At 48.3% G+C, this 18,654-nt stretch overlaps 1 protein-coding gene across 1 annotated transcript in view; it reads right to left on the bottom strand.

The window, feature by feature from the left end:
- Nucleotides 1-11,458, bottom strand: part of LOC306891716 (NLR family CARD domain-containing protein 3-like) — a 45,514-nt gene extending 34,056 nt beyond the window's left edge. The window contains exons 1-7 of the mRNA XM_079452204.1: nt 11,371-11,458; nt 11,029-11,096; nt 10,592-10,702; nt 10,404-10,440; nt 3,514-3,718; nt 1,373-3,140; nt 884-1,057 (exon numbers count right to left, since the gene is read on the bottom strand). Coding sequence (XP_079308330.1) covers nt 884-1,057; nt 1,373-3,140; nt 3,514-3,718; nt 10,404-10,440; nt 10,592-10,702; nt 11,029-11,054 — 2,321 coding nt within the window. The 5' untranslated portion in view covers nt 11,055-11,096; nt 11,371-11,458. The remainder of the gene's footprint in view (nt 1-883; nt 1,058-1,372; nt 3,141-3,513; nt 3,719-10,403; nt 10,441-10,591; nt 10,703-11,028; nt 11,097-11,370) is intronic.
- Nucleotides 11,459-18,654: the final 7,196 nt, after the last annotated feature.

Raw genomic sequence — 18,654 nt, 5'->3', positions numbered from 1 at the left:
ATGCATTTGTTGCATCAAAGAGTGCAGAACAGTACTCTACTCTCAGCCAGTCTTGTCTCATTGTTCCAAGGTTACAAGAGCGGAGCGGGCAGGGCGCAATCCATTCCTAGACCTGACAAATGCTGGAAGAAGGAAGTGACGTCCCTACAAAACTTCAGCCACTATTAGATTATTAATGATAATTTTAAATCTAATTTTTTTTTTTATTTTCGCCTTGTTGTGCAAGCACTGTTGAGCTTGTGCAGAGGCTGCAGTTTTTGCCAGAGGGGAACTGGAATCCCCTGGTTAGGCCTGGTTTCCCTCCGAGGTTTTTTTTCTCCTCCAATGGAGTTTTGGGTTCCTCGCCACCGTTTGCATACTGTTTTGCACTGTTTTGCCTGGCCGGGGGGGCTGCTAGAATTTGGTAGTCTTATTTAATTAACACTGCATATAGGAATTTATTGTGTGTCTGATATTTGACCTGTGTTTTGAATTCCATAACCTTTTATGTTTTACTTATAGTCATTTTTTCTTGTACAGCTGCTTTGTAACAATGAAAATTGTAAAAAGCGCTATATAAATAAAGCTGACTTGACTTGACTTGACTTGACTATTTATTATTCATCAAATGTATCAAATTATGTCCCTTTTTACAAGATGTAATAAATTAAATGATTGTAAATCACTGTCATTATACAATAATATCATGAATAGTTTAATATATTGAAGTCATTGATCTCAGTTTGGTGATAATTCTGTATGAATCTGAATCAACAGAGAGTCATTGACTGACAGTCACTGTTGAGTCTTTTACATATAAAGATGATTCTGATAAACTTATGAAGACCTCCATTTACATAATATATACACACGTTTAACTTTATTGCTTTAAGGATTTTCTTACTTTAATGTCTTCAGTTTACAGTTTGTATTCTTCAGTCCATCAGAGAGCAGCTTCACTCCTGAATCTTTCAGTTTATTGTCACTCAGGTTCAGTTCTGTCAGACTTGAGGAGTTTGATCTGAGAACTGACGCCAGTGATGAACAACTTTTCTCTGTCAGATTACAGCGAATCAGACTGAAAGAGAAATAACAAGATAACAGTGAAGATATAAACACATCAAGAGATAATGTTTGAACAATGAGAATCATCTGCACAAGAGCTGAAGCAACATCTGCACCTGATAGAGAATCACTGCAAGAACTGAACCCTGACAGACGATTATAAATAAAAAACAAATGAATGAAAATCAGAAAAAAGCCACAAGAGAGCAGCTCTCACTCTATAGATGCAGTGAACAATTCCATCATGTTTTATTGTGTCTCTGTAGGACATTAACTACAGTAATGTGGACTGTTAGATGTTCAGGTGAAACTGCAGGTAAAGACTCACTCAGCTGTTCTGGATGCTTTGATCACTGGCAGAAGCCTCAGAAGACATTCATCTGATCGATCATATTTCCTCAGATTAAACTCATCCAGCTTCTCTTCTGAGTTCAGTAACACAAACACCAGAGCCGACCACTGAGCAGGAGAGAGACGGACTCCAGTAAGACTAAACTCATCTCCTCTGTTCACATATGTTTGTACTTCCTGCACTAGAGAATGATCATTGAGTTCATTCAGACAGTGAAACAGATTGATGGATTTCTCTGGAGAGAGATTCTCTCTGATCTTCATCTTAATGTACTCGACTATTTCCTGTTTACTGTCAGAGCTTCTTCCTGTCTGTGTCATCAGATCTCGTAAGATTGTCTGACTGGACTTCAGTGAGAGACCCAGAAGAAATCTGAGGTAAAGATCCAGGTGTCCGTTCTCACTCTGTAAGGCCTTGTCCACTTCACTCTTCAGTAAATCACTCATGTTTGATCTCAATCTGCTGAAGTTTTCTGATGTTTGCTGAAGAAATGACAGAAACTTGAATAAAGCAGCGAGAAACTCCTGAACGCTCAGATGCACAAAGCTGAACACCTTCCCCAGGTTCAGTCCAAACTCCTCTCTGAAGATCTGAGTACAAACTCCTGAGTACACTGACGCTTCTCTGACATCAATGTCACACTCTCTCAGATCCTCCTCATAGAAGATCAGGTTCCCTTTCTCCAGCTGTTGAAAAGCCAGTTTTCCCAGAGACTCAAGACTCTTTCTAGCCTGCTGAAGATCTACCTCACATTTCCCATCATACTTCTGACTCTTCAGTTTGATCTGAAACATCAGGAAGTGTGTGAACATTTGAGTGAGAGTCTTGGGGATCTGTGCTGGACTCTCTGCTTCACTCAACATTCTCTGGAGAACAGTGGCTGAAATCCAGCAGAAGACTGGGATGTGACACATGATGTACAGACTTCTGGATGATTTCATGTGTGTGATGATTCTGTTGGCCAGACTCTCATCATTGATTTTCTTCCTGAAATACTCGTCCTTCTGAGGGTCATTGAATCCTCGTACATCTGTGATCAGATCAACACACTCAGGAGGAATCTGATTGGCTGCTGCTGGTCGAGAGGTGATCCAGATCAGAGCAGAAGGAAGCAGATTCCCCTTGATGAGGTTTGTCAGCAGCACATCCACTGACGCTGATTCTCTGACATCAAACAAACTCGGATTCTTTGAGAAATCTAGAGGAAGACGACACTCATCCAGACCATCAAAGATAAACACAACTTTATAATCATCAAAGTCTGTCGATCTCAGTTCTGTTGTATCTGTGAAGAACTGATGAAGAAGATCCATCAGACTGATATTTGTCTGTTTGATCAGATTCAGTTCTCTGAAAGGAAGTGGAAATATGAAGTGAAGATCTTGATTTGTTTTTTCTTCAGCCCAATCCAGAATGAACTTCTGCACAGAGACTGTTTTTCCAATTCCAGCGACTCCTTTAGTCAGCACACTTCTGATGGGTTTGTTTAGTTCAGGTGAGACTTTAAAGATGTCATTACATTTGATTTGTGTTTCTTGTGTCTCTGATCTTCTGGATGCCGTCTCAATCTGTCTCACCTCATGTTCATTATTGATGTCTTCACTCCCTCCCTCTGTGATGTACAGCTCTGTGTAGATCTCATTCACAAGTGTTGAGCTTCCTTGACTTGAGATTCCTTCATTCATTCTCTGGAATTTCTCTTTTAGTCTGGATTTGTGTTTCTTCATGTATAAAGGGGCCAATTCTGATAAACAAAGAGAATATAAATAAAAATACATGTAAACAATAAGAAAAATCCTTAATTCTACAGTATGTACAATGTAAAAACAAACATAATTATTTTTCTTATTTAATATAATTTTAATATAGTAAAGCTCTCTGTGCTTATTAAACAAAATGAATATTTTTGCCTAATTTGTTATCATATTTGACCTTAGGAGTGTTTTAAGATTTTGCTGATCATGACATTAGATGAACACAAAAAGCTTCATGGTTCTATTCTGTTGATTTATTAACTGTAAATGTATTTTCACTAATAATCATCAGTAAATACAGACACTGTGTCTGTTCGTCTGAAGGTAAAGTGATGTCATAGTCACATGACTGAGAGCTCTTACTGGTCTGTAGTTTGTTAGCGAGGTCTGTCTGCTTCATCTTCCTCAGGACGTTCAGTGTGATCTTCAGAAACATCTCTCTGACTCTGATCTGATCTTCATCATCCTCCTCTTCTCTCTCAGAGCATGATGGGTAATCTGGACTCAGTAGACTCTTGAAGATCTTCAGCTCTTTCTTCATCAGAGAGATGAGTTTGTGCTCAAGCTCCTGAAAACATTGTTCAAACACAGAGAGATTTATTCAGATGGATTCACAGCGACCTGAGATCAATCTAAATGAGACCTCAAGCTCATAGTTCCCTTTCTGTCGGTCTCTCGACGTTGTGTCGACAGAATGGGGTTTGACTTGAGAACCTACCTTCTCTGACTGACTTGAACAGGCCAATGAAAATTGGCAAATGAAATTTGCATGCCGGACTCCGCCCCCGGATATCCGGGTATAAAAGGGAGCCGGCGTGCCGCATTCATTCACCTTTTGTTCTTCGGAGCCTTCGCATCTCATGCTGACGACTCTGCAGACAATTTCTACGTGTTGCTGGTCTTACGACGTGGTGCAGCGGACTGTCCCGATTCCTGTGACTTCCCCTGGGCGTCTCGGCAACTGCCAAAGCGTTTCTCTAAAGAGCGAGCCCTTTTCAGGGCTTAAGACATTCTACAGCGCGGCATGTCCCGCTGTGCTCGTGGGTGCGGCGCACTCATCGAGGAAGGGGACGGACACGATGTCTGCCTCAGGTGTTTGGGACTCCAGCACGCTGAGGCGGCATTTGTGGATACATCTTGCCCGCACTGCGGGCGGATGGTGATTCAGACATTGCGGTCACGGGTGGCTGCGTTCTTGCGAGAATCAGCCACCACCTCGAGTGCTTCCCGTTTTGCGGCAGCAGTGGCATCAGCCCTGCCGTCCGCTTCGGCGAGCACCGAGGGTGATTTGGGGATTACCGTGAGCCTCAATCCGTCAGCCACTGGCTCGCGGACCGTTCACGCCCCACCTCGCTCGTCTGACCGTCCCGGAAGAGGCGGTACGCCGCCTTGTTCCTCCGTCACGCACTCGGACACGGGGCGTGACGACGATGAGATGTCGCTCGCAGCATCGGAGGGCGACCTCCTGGCATCCGACCCCGACGAGTCCTTGGAGCTTCCTCCCCCGGGGGGTCGAGCTCAGGATGAAGCGGACGTCGAGATGTCAGCCATGCTTTCCCGGGCCGCCGCGAGTATTGGGCTGCAGTGCACCGCACCGCCTCTTCCCCAACGCTCGCGGTTGGACACGTGGTATCTGGGGACCGGCCGTGACTCTAAGCCACGGTCGGCGCCGGTACTATTCTTCCCGGAAGTGCATGAGGAGCTCAGTCGGACTTGGAACGCCCCCTTTTCGGCGCGTGCACGTCAGACTGGCTCGGTCGCCCTGACTTCCCTCGATGACGGGGCAGCTAAGGGCTATGTTGACGTCCCACAGGTGGAGCGTGCAGTCGCGGTGCACCTGTGCCCGCAGACAGCTGCCACCTGGAGGGATCGACCAAGGCTCCCTTCCAAGGCGTGTAAGTTTTCGGCATCGCTGGTGTCGAAGGCTTACAACGCTGCGGGTCAAGCTGCCTCGGCTCTTCACGCCATGGCCATCCTGCAGGTCCATCAGGCCAAGGCGTTGAAGGAGTTGCACGAGGGAAAGTCCGACCCAGGGCTAATGCAGGAGCTCCGCACTGCCACTGACCTCGCTCTCCGGGCGACGAAGGTGACGGCGCGAGCCCTGGGTCGTACGATGTCCACACTGGTGGTCCAGGAGAGACACCTTTGGCTCAACCTTGCGCAGATGCGGGACGCTGAGAAGGTTCGCTTTCTCGACGCTCCCATCGCGCAGGATGGGCTGTTTGGTGATACGGTCGAGGACTTCTCTCAGCAGTTCTCGACTGTAAAGAAGCAGACGGAGGCGATTAAACACATCCTGCCCCGCCGCGACCCGGCCGCCTATCGTCCGTCGAGGTCCCGCGCGGCGTCTGCTTCCCAGCAGCCCCGCCCCTCTCCGACTCAGACTCCGGCCCCAGCGCCCCCTGCACAGGCGGCCTCCCGGAGAAGGACGTCGAAGAGGAGAGCACCATCCCGTCACCAACCTCCGCGGAAGCAGAAGCGTTCCTGACGGGGTGAACCCAGGGAGATCGAGTCCACCGGGCCCGACCCAGGCAACTACATCGCCGGAGGGTCGGATTGGGACGGTGCCTGCCCCGTCCCAGCAACACCAGCCGGGCCCTTTTCAGGGCCTGGTGCCCACATTCTCACGAAAAGAGTTGTCTCTCCCCCTGGGTCTTTCTCACAGCCGCTCTCACCCTCCGCAGGACGGTGCTCGGCTACCCCACGTTGTGTTTCGGCGAGACACACGGTTGGGTATAACTCTCAGTGGCCACCAGCACCCTCAGTCAGACGGTGCGGTATGCCGCGATATCGCCCGACAGGCACCTCGGCAGAGCCGCTCTCCTCCCCGGGGTCCCCCCCGCGTCGAGGGAGCCGTACTGCCAGCCGTCGAACCACCCCCCACGGGGGCAATGAATCAGATCGAACCTCTGGTCCCCCTGTCTCGGTACCTGGGAGCCTAGTTGGCTCTTCCCAGACCGGCACGGTGGCTAGAGCGAACGATCCGTCTCGGCTATGCGATTCAGTTCGCCAAGCGCCCACCCAAGTTTCGGGGCATCCTCTTCACATCAGTGGGAGTAGATGCTCCCGTGCTTCGGGCCGAGGTCGCTACCCTTCTGGCGAAGGGGGCGGTCGAGCTCGTCCCTCTGGCCGAGATGTACTCCGGGTTTTACAGCCCGTATTTCATTGTCCCCAAGAAAAGTGGCGGGTTGCGCCCCATCTTGGACCTGCGTACCCTGAACAAGCACCTACACAAGCTGCCGTTCAGGATGCTAACGCAGAAGCGCATTCTGACGTCCGTCAGGCGTCAGGATTGGTTCATGGCGATCGACCTGAAGGACGCGTACTTCCATGTGTCCATCCTCCCTCGTCACCGGCCGTTCCTACGGTTAGCTTTCGAGGGACAGGCATATCAGTACCGCGTCCTCCCATTTGGTCTGTCCCTGTCTCCTCGAGTCTTTACGAAGGTCGTGGAGGCCGCCCTCACTCCCCTCAGGGAGCAGGGGGTGCGCATACTCAACTATCTCGACGACTGGCTCATCTTGGCGCACTCGCGAGATCTGTTGTGTGCACACAGGGACCTGGTGCTCCGGCACCTAGACCATTTGGGGTTACAGGTCAACCGAGAGAAGAGCAAGCTCTCCCCTGTGCAGAGCATCCTTTTCCTCGGTATGGAACTCGACTCTGTCTCCATGTTGGCACGTCTTTCTTCCGAGCGTGCCCAGTCGGTGCTGACCTGCCTGAGGAGCTTCAGGCAGCAGCCAGCGGTCCCCCTGAAACATTTTCAGAGGCTCCTGGGACACATGGCGTCCTCGGCGGGGGTGGTCCCCCTCGGGTTGATGCACATGAGACCGCTACAGCACTGGCTACAGAGCAGAGTTCCTTGGAGTGCGTGGCACTCCGGCAGCAGGCGCGTCCCGATCACGCCCTTCTGCCGGCGCACCCTAACCCCATGGTCTTCAATGACCTTTTTGCGGACAGGGGTCCCTCTTGGGCAGGTTTCGAGGCGCGTCGTGGTGACGACCGACGCCTCCCTGCAGGGTTGGGGTGCTGTGTGCAACGGGCACGCAGTGTCGGGTCTCTGGACGGGCCCCCGCCTGCGCTGGCATATCAATCGCCTAGAGTTGTTGGCGGTGCTGCTTGCACTGAGGAGGTTCCTTCCCCTCGTGCAGGACAAGCACGTGCTGGTCCGGTCGGACAGCACGACTGCTGTGGCGTATATCAACCGACAGTGTGGTATTCGTTCACGGCAGCTATCGCAACTCGCCCGACGCCTCCTCCTGTGGAGCCAGCAGGTGACGAAGTCCCTGTTAGCCACTCACATCCCGGGCGACCTGAACCAGACAGCCGATGCGCTCTCTCGTCAGTCGACGCCCCGTGGAGAGTGGCGGCTCCACCCCCGCGCAGTCCAGCTCATTTGGGTGCAGTTCGGGCAGGCACAGGTGGACCTGTTCGCCTCCCTGGACACCACCCATTGCCCATTTGGTACTCTCTGACCGAGGCCCCCCTCGGCACGGATGCTTTGGCGCACAGCTGGCCGCGGGACAAGCGGAAGTACGCCTTCCCCCCAGTGAGCCTCATTGCACATGTCCTGTGCAAGGTCAGGGAAGAGGAGCATCAAGTGCTACTAGTTGCGCCTTACTGGCCCAACCGGACTTGGTTCTCGGAGCTAATGCTCCTGACGACAACTCCCCCCTGGCCGATTCCCCTGACGAAGGACCTTCTTTCTTAGGGGAAGGGCACGTTGTGGCATCCGAGACCAGACCTCTGGAACCTCCATGTCTGGCCCCTGGACGGGACGAGGAGATCCTGAGTGGTCTACCCCCAGCGGTGGTAGAGACCATTGTTCAGGCAAGGGCCCCGGCCACGAGGCGGTTATACGCTTTTAAGTGGCGCCTCTTCTCGTCCTGGTGTTCTTCTCGTGGAGAAGACCCACGGATATGCTCGATCGGGAGCGTGCTGTCCTTCCTGCAGTCGAGACTCGAGAACAATCTCTCCCCTTCCACGCTGAAAGTGTATGTAGCCGCAATTGCCGCTCATCACGAACCAGTTAGTGGGAAGTCTCTGGGACAGCACGACCTGGTCATTAGGTTCCTGAGGGGCGCGAGAAGGCTGAATCCGGCCCGTCCGCGCTCCGTTCCCTCTTGGGACCTCAATGTGGTCCTGGCGGGCCTCCAGAGGCCCCCCTTCGAGCCCCTCGGAGATGCCGCTCTTTCTCATCTCTCGATGAAGACGGCTCTCCTAGTGGCGCTCGCTTCCATCAAGAGGGTAGGGGACCTACAAGCATTTTCCGTGGCCACGGATTGCCTAGAGTTTGGGCCTGGTCAATCTCACGTTATCCTGAGACCCCGGCCTGGCTACGTGCCCAAAGTTCCCACCACTCCCTTCCGGGACCAGGTGGTGAACCTGCAGGCGCTCCCTTCTGGGGAGGAAGACCCAACCCCTTCCGTGTTGTGTCCAGTACGCGCGCTGCGCCTCTACTTGGACCGCACGCAGAGCTTCAGGAGCTCTGACCAGCTCTTTGTCTGTTTTGGAGGTCAGCACAAGGGGAGGGCTGTCTCCAAACAGAGGTTGGCGCACTGGATCGTGGACGCCATCACTATGGCTTACCGATCACAGGATCTCCCGTGCCCGCTGGCAGTGAGGGCACACTCCACCAGGGGTGTGGCCTCCTCGTGGGCACTGGCGCAGGGCGCCCCTCTGGCAGACATATGTAGAGCTGCGGGTTGGGCTACGCCCAGCACCTTCGCGAGGTTTTACAGCCTCCGCGTGGAACCGGTATTTGCCAGAGTCTTACGAGACACCGCCAGGTAAGTTCCGGCAGCCGGTGGGCGTACGCCTGCGATAGCACCCCTCCACAGGTGAGACGTGGTGCTATCCAGCCTCCCCTCTTCCCCCCACGTGGGCGAAGAGTAGGCATTCCATCCATCACTAAGCACTCCTCGGCGGCGGGCTCGGCGGAGCAGCCCTGCCTCCCTTGGCCTGTTTCTTAGCTCTAGCAGTGACTCAAACAAGGCCTAGTGCTCCACACGTAGTAACCCCCCCACAGGGCGGTTCCGTCTGATGTCTTCTCATGAATGGCTCTCAATCGATGGCCCATGACCTCTCCCAGGTGTACTTCACCTGCTCGCGACACCATCTCGTGTCTACATGCCTCCCACGTGCTCTCCCCTATCCGGTGAGACCGTGTGTGAATCTCCACTAAACTCCTCCCTGCGGTAGGAAGTGGTCTCCGTAGCGCGTTCCCTCAGGGGGGAATCACGCTTCCCAGTGGCCCTTACGGTGCCGGGCGGCTTCTCGCTGTTAAGAGAACTAGGCCGCCGTCCGTGACAGCCAGAGGAAGGGGCTCCCATCTTGTAGGTAAGCTCTGGACCCCTTCCCTTCCACTGGAAGGTTGCAATTCATGCTAGCGCCCACGTTTTGACACGCCCAGGCCAGTCAACGTCGCTTCGCGAGGAATTGTGACGCGGCACAGCGCTGTGGCGTTTTCCGAGGAACCCCATTCTGTCGACACAACGTCGAGAGACCGACAGAAAGGGAACGTCTCGGTTACGTATGTAACCTCCGTTCCCTGATGGAGGGAACGAGACGTTGTGTCCTTCATGCCACAACGCTGGCCGCCCGCTGCAGCAGTCGGGGCAAGATCCTCAGGCTCCTCAGCACAAAAGGTGAATGAATGCGGCACGCCGGCTCCCTTTTATACCCGGATATCCGGGGGCGGAGTCCGGCATGCAAATTTCATTCGCCAATTTTCATTGGCCTGTTCAAGTCAGTCAGAGAAGGTAGGTTCTCAAGTCAAACCCCATTCTGTCGACACAACGTCTCGTTCCCTCCATCAGGGAACGGAGGTTACATACGTAACCGAGACGTTAAACTGTTCTTTCTACATTACTAAGACCCATTTCATTAAAACGATAAACAAGACAAAACCATTAAATACACAGATGATCATTCATTACACACTTAAACTGATGACTGCTACCTTTTACACTATCATTACAGAAATTATTTAATCTATGTTAAGTACAGAAATGGTTCACACACAGTTGGGTTTTCATGTTTTATGGGGATTTTGCATGGACATGATAACACCAGACGGGTGTTAAAAGAGACACTGAATCAGTGTTAATTCGATACATACATGATTGAGTAATGATTGTTTGACTATTGAAGACAACTGATGATAGCGAACATAATCAGTAAACGAATAAGAACTACAACTGACATAAATTAAGCCTTATTGCAAAAGTGAAGGAAGCAAAAAAGTATCCTACCTGAAAAATAGAGTCCTTTGATCCATCTGTTGTGTGTCTGTAATTTAACAACTTGTATTTACAGTCAAACATATACAGTAATACAGTAAAAATATGTGTAAACATCAGTACTTTGACAGACTCGCCCATTTCAGAGAATAAAGACTGATGAAGTGATTTACTCGTCTAAACCATCAGACTGTTCTCACCTCACATCTGGATCATCACAGTCTCCTGAACTGAAGTTAACTGGTTTATCCATTGATTCATCACTCTTCATGGACACACAGCTGGGTTTAGGAGATTCTCCACCAGTCAAACTAAAACATTACAACACTTTACTTCATGTTCAGTTTTATGCATTATTCAATAAAGCACTTGTATTAATGAGATATTTCACCCAATAATAATACTTTATATAAATTATAAAAACTTATTTTTATATAATTAGTAAATGTGTATAAAATTTACATTTACAAAATGTCTCTACATTTTAATGATTATAAAACCAAAAATAATAAACTAAACTGAAACTATTTAAACTAAAGTAAGTTATTAAATACAAACTCTTACATCTGTCAGATCAAAACACATCTAACTATAAACAATAACACATTTAAGTTTATTAAAATCTTTCATTTCTCACCTTTTGGTCTCTTTGGAGAGATTCATGATGAACACACAGTGTCAGAATATAAAGAGTTAATCTCAAACCTGTAAAGAAAATACTGATGTGTTATGTGTCATCTCAGAAATACACACTTCTTTCCCATCAGTCCGTCCACAACATTGAGCTTCACATTTGCTCTTAACAGTGAAACTAAGTTTTCAAAACGTCACTTTTAATGTTTTGATTTTATAAACACACTTCCTGATTCCAGAAACAACACAATATTCAAGACAGTTCTTCAAGCAATAAACTTAATGTGATGTTCAGATCAAGACGATATTAAATCTACTGAATAAACATGAGGCTGTTTATACTTACTGTGTTTTTAGCTTCTTTATGATTTATTTTCTTGAACGAGGCTTTGCTGTAAAATGGCTCCTGCTGTAATAGTTTCACTTTCACCTGCAGTTACCTGTGAAGGAGGAGGAGCCACCAAACATGACAGACTTGTTCCACAGGCAGATGACATCAAAGTTCATTTAGACCGAAGTCCACTAGTTAGTGACCCCTGCGCTAAAGGTTCTTCCTCATGTAGGCAGTAGTGTGACGTCTCTCCAGGAACCTGCTGAGTGAAACTCTTCACAATATGAAGACTTATGAAGTTTATTCTCCAGTGACGCTCTTTCTCCAGTATGGATTATGTGAAGCTGCTTAACTGGCTCTAATGCTCACACCACACTCAAACACTTCACTTCTCTTCATTATGGATTTACTAGCAATTCTTACCATCGTCATCCAATAAAAAACATATTCCACAAAAAGGCTTTACAAGGTTTTCTCTGTTTATTTAAAATGTTTTATCACTCATAACAGATAAATGGTGTTTCTCCAGAATGCGAGCACATATTGAAGGGAACCATGATGGCTTTGAATGAACGGCCCGTGGGTGAGACGTCTGAGGCTAACTGGGTAATCTTCCTCCACTGAAGATGTGTTTGGGCTCTCCAGTGAATTCTCTTGTGGACAGTAAGCGCACTATTGTGTCTGAAACTCTTTCCACACTGAACACATGAGTACAGACGCTCTTCAATGTGAGTTCTTATGAGCTTTGCCAGTCGGTCTTTGTATGAGAACTGTTTTCCACACTGAGTGCAGGTGAACATCTTTTCTCCAGTGTGGACTCTTATGTGCATGTGAGAGAACGAACGTCAAGGTAAGTGATCTACAAGCTCAACTCATAGACGCTTGATCATTTATTTCTTCCTCCAGACGACAAGACATAAAACAAAGAGAAACAACACCAAACTAACAGAAATGACTTGACAGGACTTATAAGAGAAACAGATTCAACCAGACCATCTGCCCCTTTCCTTATAAAGGTATTAGACAAGACCATTTAACACAACAGGGGATAATTAAACAATTCTCAACATTAACAACTTTAACATGGGTTTTGTAAAATAAGCATATCCACAATAATCGATAAACTCAAGCAATAATTTATACTCGATTTATCGGCTTAAAAACCAATCGCTTGAGAAACTGTTCTTGAATTCTCCCCCCGGCTCATCGGTGTTATGTGTTTTATAGGTACACCGTAACCTTTATAGGAGGCTCAACACAAGGACCACAGCTGCATACTCGTTGAACCACACTTTATTATCTTACCCCCCCTCAACAACAACCTACAGAAGGTTACTACCCCAGTAGTTAACCTGATACTACATCCCCCTTTCTAAGCAAAGGATAATCTTTGTGCAGATGCAGATATAACATTAAGAGCATTTCTAAATTGTAACAGACGGCTCTTCTGGATATAAATATAACATATACCATCACTAAAATGATGATCAAGATCAGTAACAATAACAACACCATTTATGGTTCTCAACATTTTGTGAAATACTATGAACATGTGCTTCTAAAAACACTTTATCAACAGCATAAATTGGCACTAATCAACTACTCCCTACCCTCCCCATAACTCAGGTGCCATTCCTAAGAACGTACAAAGTCTTTCAAGTAAGATGGAGGATTCCTTATACGGGCTGGGAAACGTCTTTCACACACAGGAGACCGCTGACTCCCTACACACTGTGCTTCGGGTGTGACAGGAGTGTGTGTGTCGTCAGGAACTGTGCTCTCTGGTACTGGCTCAATTGCGTTAGCAGGTTTTTCAGGAGCCACAGGGGTTGGTGAAAGATGGTATCTGTTCCTTCACAGAGTGCCCCCGGGCGTCTCAATGATGTATGACCTCGGTGTGCCGGCAGTAGACACCACTGTGCCTCTTTCCTCTGTATCTTTGACCCACACATGATCACCGGGTTGAAGGCACGGCATGTCGCGTGCTCTGTGTCTTTGGTCATAATGCTGTCACTGTTTTTGTCTGTACCTGTGTTCCGTCCTTTTCAGGTTGTCCATGTCTGCGCACCCTGGGTTAAGCGTGGATGTAATGACAGGAACTGGCGTTCTTATTTTCCTTACCATCAGAAGCTCAGTGGGACTGTATCCATTTGCCAGGGGAGCAGCTCGATAGGCCATCAGGGCGAGATAAGGGTCGCTGGATTTCTTGAGGAGACTTTTGATCGTCCTCACAGCACGCTCCGGCTCCCCGTTGCTCTGTGGGAAATGGGGACTAGAAGTCACATGACTAAAACCCCAATCCTGTGCGAACTGTCTGAAGATCTCAGATGCAAACTGTGGGCCATTGTCTGAGCGGACCACTTCAGGTATACCATGGCGAGCAAATATAGACTTGATGTGATCAATCACTGCTCCAGATGTTGTATATGTCAGTTTGGCTACTTCAAAATATCGGGAGAAATAGTCCACAATGACCAGGTATTGTTTGTTGTCTATCTGGAATAGATCCGCTCCTACCGTGGACCATGGTCTTGGCGGAAACTCAGTAGACATCATCTTTTCTTTGAAATTTACTCTTTCGTGGCTACATACATCACACTTCTCTATCATGTTTGTCCACCACACTGAAACTTTAGCTCGCTCTCTGCATTTTGTTATTCCCAGGTGGCCCTCGTGCAGCTTTGACAGGATGTCCGCTCTGAGAGATGCCGGGATGACTATCCTGCTGCCGTACAACAGTAGACCATCTTGGATTGTGAGCTCACCTGAAAATTGCAGGTATGGCTGGAACACTCTGTTAATTGAGAATTTATCTGGCCATCCTTCGACACAGAATTTCTTCAAATGCTTGAGTGTGTGGTCGTCGTCCTGATGTCTCTGAATTTCTTTTAACCTCTTTTCTGTAGCTGGGAGATTCGCTACAACAGAGTCAACATAGAGGTTGATTTCCTCCTCCTGCAATCCTTCTGCCGTGTGACTGACGGGAGCTCGGGACAGCACATCTGCAGTTGCAATGTCTTTGCCAGCCACGTGTGATATGGTGTAGGCAAAACGCATTAGTCGCATGCGCAGACGTTGTATGCATGGAGGAAGTTCATCTAAGCTCTTTGAGCCTAGTAGGGGAATCAGGGGCTTCCAATGAGGAACTCTGCAAACCTCTCACAGGCCCATGTTGATGCTAGCGCCTCTTTCTCAATCTGGGCGTAACGCTGCTCAGTGCTGCTGAGGGCTCTCGAGGCATACGCCACAGGTTTCCCCTCTGTGTCTGTGTGCCGCTGGAGAAGAACAGTGCCCATCCCGTACGAGGAAGAGTCAGCGGAGACAAGAGTTTCAGCATTCAGGTCATACAATGCAAGCCCTGGGGGTGTCGTCAGTTCTTCTTTTATGTTCTCGAAGGCCTGTTGTTGCTGCGGCCCCCAGGCCCACATACTGGACTTTTTCAGCAGATCTCTGAGTGGTCGTGTTCTCTCAGCCAAGTGAGGCAGGAACTTCCCCAGGTGGTTTGTCATCCCCAGGAAGCGTCTCACTTCGCTGACATTACTGGATGCTGGCATAGCTTTTACAGCACTCACTTTATCAGGGTCAGCACTAACGCCTGATGCCTCGATGACCTGCCCCAGGAACTTTATCCTGTTCTTAGCAAACTCACACTTGTCGTTGAGCGTCACTCCCGCCTCCTGCCGTCGCGACAGTACTTTCCACAGTCTCTCATCATGCTCCGTCTGTGTGGCTCCCCAAATGAGCACATCGTCCATCTGACACAGAACACCCACCAGGCCCTCCAAGATGCGAGACATGCGCTTTTGGAAATGTTCTGGTGCTGACGAGATTCCAAAATACAGGCGATTGTAACAATACCGCCCGAACGGAGTTATGAAAGTGGTTAGCAGAGATGAGCCTGCGTTGGCGTCTAGCTTTGAAAACACCTTGGCCCCAGCGAGCTGTCCTAAAGTGTGTTCGACTGAGGGGAGGGGGTGCTTCTCTCTCATAACTGATTTGTTCAGCTCTGTGAGATCGGTGCATATTCTCACCTTGCCCGTGCGTTTCGGCACCACCCCCATAGGCGCACACCATTCAGTGGGCCCCTCCACCTTTGAGATAACTCCCTGCTGTTCCATACGGTCCAGCTCCTCTCTAACCTTTGGCAGGAGTGGGAGGGAGATGCGCCTGGGAGTTGAGAGGGAGAAAGGCTGAGCGCCCGGTTCCAGTACTATTTTGTACTCGGCCTCCATTCTACCTAGTCCGCAGAAAAGCTTTGGAAACTCCCTTTTAACTGTCTCTTTGGAGTCCAGGCTGATGTTATTTATTCTGGCGACCAACTGCAGTGCCACTGCAGCAAGCCCGCCTAGCAGTGGTGTGCACAGCCCCTCCACAACATAAATTTCCTCTTTAGTACTTTTACTGTTCTTTCTGAGAGTGGCTGTGAACTTGCCCTTCACATTCAGACGAGTCCCTCCTGGCCCCAGCAGAACCCTCCCTGACTTCTCCAGCCTGCGTAACTGGCCCTGGTTATACAGCATTTCAGATATGGCGGTGACATCAGCGCCAGTGTCAATTTTAAAGCGTGCATTGAGATTCTCCACATGTATGTCTGTCATCCATGGGCTGTCATTTGCGTCCGCTGACAGTGAACCCAGAAATGCAACTTCCTCACCAGTGTCCTCAACCACTGTAGCTACATGCATTTCACACATTCTTTTGGGTTTGCACACTCTGGTGTAATGTCCCTTTTTTCTGCAGTTATTGTGTATTACCTCTCTAGCTGGACATTGTTGTTCGCTATGCCATCTTGAATCACCACATCTGCTGCATTGTGCCTGTCTTTCATTCCGTTTTTTATCTGTCTGCTTGTGTTGTGGCTTGGGTTGTTTTGCGCGTGGGCCGTTGCGTTGTCGCGCGTGCATGCTGTCTAGCTGAGCATTAGAAATATCTGCTTTGAAGTTCGCTTTTAGCATTTCTTGTTGCTTTTTCACCTGCTCGCTTTGTCGAGCTCTGTTAATTGCTTTCTATAGAGTCAGTTCGGGATCAAGTTGTAGCTGTTCTGACAAACGTTTATCTCTCAGACCCACAACAAGTCTATCTCTCACCATTTCGTCATGCAGAGCCCCGTATCCGCAGTGCTCCGCCCATTTCTTGCTGCCTCTGGTTAAACTTTGCCAGCTCGAAGATCACATTTCTGCGTGTTACAAAGTGAGCATCCAGCTTTGTCTTAACTGTGTCGTACTCACTCGTTTCCTCTGGGCTTAGGTTCAGGGAAACCAGTATATCCTCCGCCTCCTCTCCCATTGTGTAAATCAATGCATTCACTTGATTTTCGTCCGCTTGTGTCTCCAATCCCGATGCAATGCGCAATCTGTCAAAGCGTTTAATCCATTTAGTCCAGTCTTGGGCTTTGAACGTGAACTTCTCTGGTGGGGAAACTGGAAACTGATTAATTTTGCCGCCTGTGAGATCGTTAGCATTAGCGTTAGCCCGAAACTTTTGGTATTCGGCGGAGAAAAAACAAATAAACGACTAGCCTCCGTCCTGTGTTATCCCTTATATGTAGACGTCCGTTAAGATAAATTTTTCACTTCTGACACGATGTTACGTGTTTTATAGGTACACCGTAACATTTATAGGAGGCTCAACACAAGGACCACAGCTGCATACTCGTTGAACCACAATTTAATATATTGTAACAACCGCACGAAGTATAGGAAGGTAGAGATCAGCACACTCGAATGGCAGTTAACAAACACAATTCTTTATTAAATATAAATAGCATTACTCATCACTTAAAACACGTTACCCCCCTTTTCTCTGGCACAGGCGAGATTAGTCCACAGTCAGAACAGCCGCACACCAGGCAGGCACAGGGGATGCACAAGAGATCAGTTTATCCAATTGAGAGTTCCCAGGTAGACGGCCTCCCGTTCACCACAGAGGATATCCAGGGACCTTGCTGTATCGTCCTTCGACCGGCAGGATCAACCTCTACAGTCTCCGTATGACACGAGTAGTCGGATACCTTGGTCAGCAGCTCTCCTATTTCCAAGTCGTACACCTCACTATCTAACACAGAAAGTCCCCCCCACTAACTGTCTGTCTTCACCGCCGGAGATACTGGTTATCCCGAGCGGCCGTTTAACCTTTCCCCACAGGTGAGAGCTCGACCCAGTCCTCCCGAGCAGAACTCAAGCCATGCTTAAATAATGATCCTCTCCTCCCGTATCAGCTGTAACCACTAATTTAATTAACCACGTCCATTCCTTCCAATTAAGGCCCGTCCATAAATCATACCTCCGGTGACCTATTCATCACAATATTACCCCCCCTCAACAACAACCTACAGAAGGTTCCTACCCCAGTAGTTAACCTGATACTACACTTTTCTGATGAATTATTTCGTCAGCATAATTCAACATGTTCGTGTTCAAGTTGCTGAGTTTATGAAACGAACATGATTTTTTTTTTTTAAGTTTCCTATTTTGATTTAAAGTTCTTTGACTTGTCTTTTTTTGCACAGAGGACATATGAATGAAAATCTCTGGAATGAATTCTCATGTGTGTGTCTTTTCACACTGAACACACGGGTATAGGCCTCCTCCTCCTTTAATGTGAGTTAATGTGCGAGTTGTTATTTGATCAAGAAATGTTTGTCAAACGGAGTGTGGAGGGATTTAAGGACTTTAATTCCGAAAGGGTTTCATTGGGCGTGGAAGAGGGGATGAGCTAGAGACACGCAGGAGAGAAGATACGGAGAGAAGGGGAAGAGAAAGACTTCATCGCTCTCCATTTCTGACACATTAGCGCCGCTGTGTGGATGCAAACGGCATTGCGAATTCTTTGAGATTCTTCATTCACAGTATTTTTCCTATTTTGAGTACTTCATCCTTTGCCTCCAGGGAATAATTGTTCTTCCCTTCTATTTTTTTCTATAATTCATTTTTGAACATTAGCAGTGTTTATTTTCCTTTTTGAATAAACCTTCTTCATACTTTCTGAACTGGTAACAGTTTTGTTTTTGAGCAAATCTGTGTTACTGTGTTGTTTTGTTGAAAATACATCCTCGTCTGTTGCAAGCGCTCACGTGGATGCTATTCATTTTTTGTGAAGTGTTTTTCTTGTGGTTGAAAAAGAAAAGAGACTTTCTGTGTTTGATCAGGTGGTCATCTGTGATTAAATGACCCTGACACATCTGGACACTGCAACACCAGCTCAGGTCTACGGTGAGGTCAAACTGAACTCTGGGTTTTGAATCTCATTCTGGTATGTTGACTGACATGAAAACATATCTGATGTGGAAACATTTATAAA

Source organism: Barbatula barbatula (genome assembly GCF_947034865.1).
Source record: "Barbatula barbatula genome assembly, chromosome: 3".
NCBI lineage: Eukaryota > Metazoa > Chordata > Actinopteri > Cypriniformes > Nemacheilidae > Barbatula > Barbatula barbatula.
This window is presented reverse-complemented; position numbering and strand designations above follow the sequence as displayed.